Source organism: Magnolia sinica, chromosome 12, assembly GCF_029962835.1.
Source record: "Magnolia sinica isolate HGM2019 chromosome 12, MsV1, whole genome shotgun sequence".
NCBI lineage: Eukaryota > Viridiplantae > Streptophyta > Magnoliopsida > Magnoliales > Magnoliaceae > Magnolia > Magnolia sinica.
The window spans coordinates 3,488,581-3,497,816 of NC_080584.1; the positions used below are offsets into that span (position 1 = coordinate 3,488,581).

The following is a 9,236-nucleotide window of genomic DNA, read 5'->3' on the forward strand; positions in this document are numbered from 1 at the left end:
GATTGATGGGTGGATGTTCAAAGATTACGATTGGTCGGTTGAGCTCAACCTCATGGGAATAAAGCTCCCATGACGTGAACTTCGTTGTTATTGTTGTTGCTGTTGTTGTTGTTGTCGGTCATCATTGCTGTTGATATTAGGGTTAGATATTCAATGGGAATAAAGATCACCATGGGTCCACTGATCTCAACCTCATGCGAAGCTCCCATGAGGTGAACCAGGTGGTACCTTATCTCTATTATTATTATTGCTGCTGCTGCTGCTGCCGTTGCTGTTGTGGTTGTTTCTGTCATCGTGGTTGCTGCTGCTGCAATTTATTAATACTAGGGTTAGATGTTCAATGGGTGGAATTTAATGGGCCAGACGGGTCTATCCTCTCTTAGACCCAGCCCACCTCAAGTGGGCCCAGCCCATGGGCTGAAATTCTGGACTAGAAGGACAAAGCTTGGACTAAAATCTAAGACCGTTGATTAATTGGGCCACGCTTGGGCATGTCTAAGAGCCATCAACCCATCTTGGCCCAGCCCTGTTAGGGTTCCAAGGACATTTTTGTCATATGTCATGTATGATATGGCACACCTAATGATAAAAAATGAACGGCCAGGATGAAAAACAACAGTCCATATCCAATTTTCATGTGTTGCTCATCTTATAAGTGGACAGGTCTGTTCTTTGGTGATGAAGCATATTCATGGTGGACCCCACCTAACCAACGTTTCTGATCTGGCCCTTCTTTTCAGGACTGCTCGTGTTGTACGCTTGTTGCTGAAAAATTCACACTATCTTCGCCAGAGATTTTAGCTGGGAAAGCCTTCAGTCGACTTCTGGTATTTATATTGCTTGCACTCTCTTGATTTGAGTCAACCGTTGACTCGGCCGAGTTGACTCGTAACCATAGCCTGTTCAATTGGGTTCGTTGTTTCGTGATCTGGACCGTTGATCCTACGGTCCTTGCAGTAGATGGGCCATCTCCTAAGAATTTCCTGATGTAACAAATCCTAACACTTAGATTGGTGGCCCGGGAATCAACGGGTAAGAACAGAAATAAATCTGTGACCACATTCCACTCAGCGAAGATTTGTATATGACATCCCACCCGTTCATCAGACGCATCCCACTAGGATGAAGGTACAAACCATAAATCAGCCCATTCTAAAACTAAGGTCGGCCACACCAAGTGAATTTAAAGCTCTAGGCATGATTTTCACTGTTCCTTCAGGTGTGGCCCACCTGCATGTGAACTAGAGGTGGCCCACCTGATGGAAAGAACATGGCATGCACACATCATGGCAGGTCTACAGAGGACGCTGTGATCAACGGTGCCGGGTCGTTGATAGACCCCAAGCGAGTCGACTCGGTGAGTTCATTCCATGTCAGATTTTCAACATCAGTTGGATGGTTCTTGATTTTGTGCAGCTAGCAGGTATACTCTTAGACACTGGAAATCTGAACAGTGTCGACTGTACATCCAAAGATAAGTACATGGCCACACTACTGATCAACGGTGCTGGTCGATTCGGATGCAATGGCCTTTACCAGATATGTATGTTCTTGAAATCTGTTCAAATCTAACGGTTTGGATATCCTTCACCTGTCACACATGTTAAACTTGGAGGTGTGTGGAACATTGGATCCATTCATCAAGTGGGCCTCACCGTACAGACCAAACAGATGACCATGGCCCCAAAAGAGGCTAGTCGATGATCCATATTCAACATTGACGTAGGTGGACTTGATGGACGGCTCTGATGTAACACACGCTTGCCAGGTTAACACGTGTAACTGCATGTTGAGGCGTGCAAACTGCAAAGAGGCGCATGGGACTACCATACTCCTCAACCTATGTTTTTTATTTTTCTAGGGATAATTATAAACACCTCCCTCTTATTTAACTCATGATATATACCTCCCTCTGTTATCTCTGTGCCCGGAGCTGCATGGGCCCCATAGAGATGTCTGTGAGAAATCCACTCCGTTCATCTGTTTTGAAAGACGACAATAGGATAGGATTTTAAAAATCAGGCAGATCCAAAACTCATATGGGCCATACCACATGAAATGGTGCGGATTAAACGAACGGATTATATTTGTTTCTACAGTTTATCTGAGTGATAATAATTATATGAACAGTTTGGATGGCATATAAACATCATGGTCAGCTCCGGGAAGGTTTGAATGTTGTTGTTCCCACTGCTTTGTTGTTGTGGCCCACCTGAGTTTTGGACCTACCTGATTTGTAGAATCACGTCCTATCGTATTCTTTCAAAACAGATGGACGGAGTGGATTGTCACAGACATCTCTGTGGACCCCACACATCCACTGGCAATCTGCTCCCCAAATGTCAATTTGATCCATCCATCATGTGGCCCACCATATGAACTTCTTAATCGTGGGTATTTCTTTCATTTGATTTAGATTACTCTAATGTCAGATCTAACAGAGGGAGGCATTTACAATTGAAATGAAGGAGAAGGGGTTGTTTACAATTTTCCTTTTTTTTTTTTTTTTTTGCCTCAGCCGTGAAATGCATCCTAATCTAAATATTTTGCAGTGAAATACAAGAAATTCGATGTATCAGGCCTCAAAGTAAGGGAAATCCTACGTAAAGATTTCAAGAAGTGGGCCCGACTTGCAGGTTTGCAAATTCAAAACTCAGTGTTTGCTAAGGCACACTAGTCTATACTCCATAAATGTGGGGCCCACATCTAGACGGCTCAGATTGTTGATCTAGTGGTCCACCATGGATGGGTTGTAACGGGCAAAAGATCTCTCAGATTAAAAGATCCTAACCATGGTTAAAAGACTCAGCAACTCGACAGATCGAACTCGTCCAAGTGACTCATTGTATCGAACTGGATCGCGTCTGAGTCGACTCAGACGGGTTTTAAAACCATAATCCTAACCTTTCATCTTTACCCTACTCATCATTAATAGAGAAGAAGACAGGGCTGGCCCATGTGGTGGTGGGTCCCACAGAGATCGCCTTGTCTTCTTCTCTATTAATGGTCATGGAACAAATGTATAGTACTATACATTCAATGTGGGACCCACCCCTGATGTGTAAGTGGAATCCAAACCATACATCTGGTAGGCCTCTTCATGGGCATTGTGCATCCCAAGAATCATTCCTATCAAAAACTTCCTGCGAAAGTACTCTAGAAATCACACCTAAAACCTATATATTCACTTGTTGTGGCCAAACCAAAATTTTGGAATGATTTTTGAGTTTTGGGTCCCTTCGGCATGGTGGGGCCCACCTGATTAATGGGTTGGATAATATATTCGCAATGAAGTAGACCCCACATTCCATATGGAAGTTTCTATAGTGGGTGTCCCTCTCCCTAGTGTCTACCCTTGTTCTTTTAGTGTGGCCCTTCACCTAAACTTTGAAATGATTTGATTTAGTTGTCCATTCATCCTAGTGGGGCTCACATGATTAATGGGATGGATGAGATATTCACAACAGAGTGGACCCTACATTTCATCTGAAAGTTTCTATGGTGAGCCTCCCCTCCCTAATGTTTACCCTTGTCCCTTCAATGTGGCTGCCCATCACCTCATCTTTGAAATGACTTGAGTTTTGGTGTCCCTTCACACTAGTGGGGCTCACTTGATTAATGGGTTAGATAACATATTCACAACATGGTGGACCCCACATTCCATTTAGAAGTTTCTATAGTGGGTATCCCCTTCCTATAAAAACCTCTTTAATGTCTATGGGTCCCTTTAATGTGGCCCTTATCTTTGGAATGACTTGAGTTTCAATGTCATATCACCTAAGTAGGGCTCACTTCTTTTTTTTATTATTATTTTAAAAAAAACACACGCACCCGACACACACATACCCATGCACGCCGTAGTGGGATTTCACCACCTATGGGTATGGAACCCAAGACCTCATGTTGAAACTCTTCAGAGTTGGGTTAGATAATATATTCATAACATGGTGGACCCCACATTCCTTCTAGAAGTTTCTATAGTGGGCATCCCCTCCCTATAAAAACCTCCTTAATGTCTACCCATCCCTTCAATGTGGCCCATCAACTTATCTTTTTAATGACTTGAGTTTCGATGCCCCATCACCTTAGTAGGGCTCACTTGATTAATGGGTTAGATAACATATTCACAATATAGTGGACCCCACGTTCCATCTCGAAGTTTTATAGTGTGCGTCCCTCTCTCTAATGTCGGCCCTTGTTCTTCGAGGGTGGCCCTTGACCTAAACTTTGAAATGACTTGAGTTTCGATGTCCCTTCACCTTGGTAGGGCTCACTTGATTAATGGGTTAGATAACATATTCACAACATGGAGGACCTCACATTCCATCTGGAAGATTCTGTGGGTATCCCTACCTCATGTCCCCTTTAGTATGGCCCTTTACATAACTTTGGAATGACTTAAGTTTTGATGTTCCTTCACCCTAGCAGGACTCACCTGATTAATGGGATGGATAACATATTCAAAACACGGTGGACACCACATTCCATCTGGAATTTTTTATTAGGAGCGCCCCCCACCCTAATGTCTACCCTTGTTCCTTCAGTGCAGCCCCTCACCTAAACTTTGGAATGACTCGAGTTTTAGTCTCCCTTCACTCTGGTGAACCTCGCTTGATTAAAGGGTTAGATAACATATTCATAACATGGTGGACCCCACATTCCATCTGGAAGATTCAATGGTTGGTGTCCCCCTCCCTAATGTCCCCACTTGTTCCTTCAATGTTGCCCTTCATCTAAACTTTGGAATTACTCGAGTTTCGATGCCCCTTCACCTTTGTAGGGTTCACTTGATTAATGGGTTAGATAACATATTTACAACATGGTGGACCCCACATTCCACCTAGAAGATTCTATAGTGGGTGTCCCCCTCCCTCATGTCCTCACTTATTCCTTCAATGTGTCCCTTCATTTAAACTTTGGAATGACTTGTAGGGCCCACTTGATTAATGGGTTAGATAACATATTCACAACATGGTGGACCCCTCATTCCATCTAGAAGATTCTATAGTGGGCGTCTCCCTCCCTCATGTCCCCACTTGCTCCTTCAATATGGCCTTTCACCTAAATTTTGGAATGACATGAATTTCAACGCCCCCTTCATCATAGTGCACCCCACCTGATCATTGGGCTACATAACATTTTCACAACATGGTGGACCCTACATTCCATCTAAAAGTTTCTATGGTGGGTGCCCCCTCCCTAATGTCTCTCCTTATTCTTTTATTATAGCCAACCTAAAGTTATGAACCAGGCTAGATTTAAGGGGATGACACTCACGCATCACAATGGGCCCCACATAGCTCAAAAATAGCACACATATGATCATCCCCCAACAAATTATTTTTACAATCGATGTCCTTTTTTTAATTTCCAAAACAATTACACAAGGCTTTAAAATTACATGTATATACTATATATCTTATAGTAATTGCACCAACCATTCCCCAGCTCAAATAAAAGACGAGGGTTGATATCAGATGAATGAATATTCGTTGAACTTTTTCCAAACAATATAAAATAACAGTCGTTGAACTTTTGACAAACAACACAAAAAGCTAACCCTAGATAGCCCGGATAAGGGCTACAACCATGATAGATATTTTTTTTTCATTAGGTCTTACAAACTTCTTTGGTATGTCTCTCACTCCAACTATAAACGTCACAAACCAGGCAAGCCCGATAGCACCGCATCTAGATTGACCGTCTCAAATGTTGGTATGAGCTCTATTGGAATTTCGATCGGGCAGCTTCTCGCTCGTGAGGCTTGTGGTGCAGAAGAAGTCATTCTTTTCCAGAGTAAGTAAATCACTCTCAAATTTTATTAGAAAATGTTTTCTTTTCTCGTGATTGCTTTTGTTCTTATTTTGTCTCCATAAAAATGCCAGAGTCAGAGAAACTTCGGCTACTAATGGTTGTTTCGGGGTACTACGACAACCAAAAAATCTTCAAGGTACGACATATACATCTTCATACAATCTTCTAGTACAATGTCGTCGAATTATTCCAATGTGGCTAACCGAGTGCAACGTTTTTCAGCGGGAGATCCTTGTGTCGGCCGAAACAGCTGAACATATGAGGAATCTATTGCATTTCTTCAACTCAAATGCATCGCAATTACCACTCAAAGTTCTGAGTCAACCAGGTGAGCTATATTTAATATTGTAGCTATGGTCGAAAGACCGGGTCGCTTGGACCAGCTCGTTCCGTCCGAGTCGAGCTGGGACTCGCTTGAGTAGGAGCTCAATTGGCCTGACTCACTTGAGGGGGTTTGACTCATCGTGTCGGACCGGATTGGGTGCTATGGGATCTGAGTCAACCCAGTCGAGTTGCACAGAGTCAACCCAATCGTGTTGCACTGAGTCAACCCAGTCGAGTTGCACTGAGTCATCTGAGTCTTAAAACCATGATTGTGTTGCACGCTCATGGCACATATGATTTGCTAAGAAGCAGCTGAACATTGATTTTTTAAAGGCTGGTTTGTGAATCATGAGAGATTTGATACTGAAATTGGGAAAAAGTGGGACCCATGTGATGTATTCACAACATCCAACCCGTCCATCAGATGCATCATCTCACATTATCTCTAGGATCAAAAAATCAGCTCAAAAGGAAAGTCAGGTGGGCCACAGAACAGAGGACAAGTCCAGAAGGAATGCTCACCATTGATTCGAGTGAAGGGCCTACCATATTGTGTATACGGTATCCAGGCCGTCCAGACCCTAAATGAAGGGTAGCGTAAAAAAATCAGGATGTTCTGCAACTCATGTGAGGTACATTGTTCCCTTTGATGTGACCCACCGGAGTTTTGGATCGATATGATTTTCAGGCCCTAGATGGACATATAGACGGCTGTCTGTAGCCAGATGTCATGTACACGTGCATGGGCATGCACACGTGTATATATGTATGGGGAGTGATCACATGGGCATCCAACCCATACCCATCAGGTAAATTCAACCATCAGCAGTGTATGGCTTAAAAGCAGGTCAGTGCAATCAATCCTCAAGTGGGCACATCATAGAAAACAATGGACAACCACCATAAAGCCTTTATCAATGTGGGACCACCTTGGAATGTGTACATGAGATATCCAACCCATTCAACAGAGTCACCCACAATGAAATTGAATGCCCCAAAAATCAAGCCGACGATCAGTAACCCCCGACTTGCAATTCAAGATAATTTGGACGGTTTTCCATTTTCTATGGTGCAGCCCACCTGATGATTGGATTGGCCTGATCTTTGGCGAGTCCCATCTTCACATTGAAGTGCATCTATTAGATGGATTGGATGGCATACATGGACCATATGTGCACCACAACAGCTCTACTCAATGGCAATTACCATGGATTTTTGGAATCATTGCTCAAAGACTCGGTGACTCAACCTGACTCATTGGACCCTGAGTCGAGTTGCAACTCACTCGAATCAGGGCTGATTCAACCCAAGTCAGGTGTGACTCAAGATGGGAGACCCATATATCTAACCGCTCCGAGTCGACTCAGATGAGTCACGTCAGACTCGTCCGAGTCTTTATAAATAAATTTTTAAAAACCCATTTTTGGAATCAACTCCATCACATGCATGTCCACAAAAGTCCAGGATTCAGAATCCTTTGCTCATTCTTGCATTCATGCTCATGCTTCAAATGCTTGCAACCACATGGTCATACATTACACAGGTCTTCGGGAAGAGTTGAGAGCATTCGAGATCGATAACAAGATAATGTCAAGGAAGACAATCGAGCGTCTCTTGGAAGATTTTGGAGGAACGGCAAGACGAGCATAACAATTTCGTTTTTATAAACATAAATACATACATGTTTTAAGATGTCTTCGTGCTTCACCTTTCGATCAGAACTTTGTTTCATGTTGGAAATTGGATTTTTAAAAACTATTTAAATTATATAAAGTTAAAATAAGAAAGTTAAAAAATTTATCGATTCGTAGAAATCGATGCATGATGTGAGTCACTCGACTTGAAATCGAATTTGCTTCTTTTGGACAGTATCCCAAGTGAAACAAATTTCTAGAGCAATCGACCTCTTGGATATGACTATAACCCTATCTTAGCGGTGTACTCATTATACACGGGCTCGAGCCACTTGCAATCTTAACTCATACCAAAAAATACTTAAACTATATTTTGAACATAAAATCAAACTTTTCTTACCCTTAAAACTAGATGAGAGGAAGTCTATTTATAAGTTTTGCATGGACACCTTAAAGGTATAGAAACACCTTTTTCAAAAAAGGGTTGTGACTATTTGGTTTAAACTCAATTAGTGTGACTTTTTTAAGCCTAAGAAGATACAACTTTTCAAAACAAAATAGGAAATAGTGTAACCTTTCGAACTTGCATAAAAGACACATCCATAAGGCACACGCACACCTATGGCCACGGCTCGACGAATATTTTAAAACACTAATTTATTTTAAAATACAACATTTCATTCATTACACGTGCTTTCAATGAACTTAAAATTCTACTAACTCATGCAGGAAATCCTCTCTTGAATCTCTTAAGGCGTGTTTGGATACCACCAAATAAGTTACTTTTTTCTACTTACAGCAGTAAGTAATTTATTTGAGATAAGTGAGTTTGGTTTATGATTAATTATAAAGTAATTACTTTAGTTTAATAAGTAGAAATCATGATAAGCTACTTAAGGCATAAGTAGCTTATCTTAAGTAACTTAAGATCCAAACACTCCCTTAATTCCAAAAGATAGCATGCTCACTGCTATGCTATTGTGGCACACTGTTCAGGACTTTTAAGAGGTGTGATCTAAATAGGACACCCTTTTCCACATATCCAAACACTCGAAACGTCTGTTCATGTCTGTTGTTGGACATTGATTTCCCCATGCAAACACCTATCCGCACATCCAAACGAACCCCAACAAAAATCATGTAATCCGACTCTGATAATCATCCTATTCAGTAGCCTGAAAATGGACAGGGGAAACAACAGCATAAACCAGGCAACGGTCCACACCCGACAGGCAAAACTCATAACAACCAAACAGTCATGATCTTCCAACGAAGACCACATATTCAGACCATGGCCCATCAACATTGCACCCCACCAAATCAATGTCTTGGCCGCAAAATACATGTCCAATATACATTGGGGATAACACCTCAAAATTTCCCATGAACCGTCCTGCCATAATCATAGTTCCAGAACTCAGTGGCTCAACCCAAAACTCAGCTTAATCATAGTTCCAAAACTGT

The 9,236-nt window shown here is 42.0% G+C and overlaps 1 protein-coding gene across 1 annotated transcript in view; it reads left to right on the forward strand.

Annotated features, from left to right (window-relative positions):
* LOC131221767 (uncharacterized) overlaps window positions 1-7,910 on the forward strand; it is a 46,997-nt gene extending 39,087 nt beyond the window's left edge. Inside the window, exons 6-12 of the mRNA XM_058217077.1 lie at window positions 741-827; window positions 1,417-1,543; window positions 2,553-2,636; window positions 5,671-5,796; window positions 5,886-5,950; window positions 6,037-6,142; window positions 7,682-7,910. Of these exons, the coding sequence (XP_058073060.1) occupies window positions 741-827; window positions 1,417-1,543; window positions 2,553-2,636; window positions 5,671-5,796; window positions 5,886-5,950; window positions 6,037-6,142; window positions 7,682-7,788 (702 nt within the window). The 3' untranslated portion in view covers window positions 7,789-7,910. The remainder of the gene's footprint in view (window positions 1-740; window positions 828-1,416; window positions 1,544-2,552; window positions 2,637-5,670; window positions 5,797-5,885; window positions 5,951-6,036; window positions 6,143-7,681) is intronic.
* The last annotated feature ends 1,326 nt before the right edge of the window (window positions 7,911-9,236 follow it).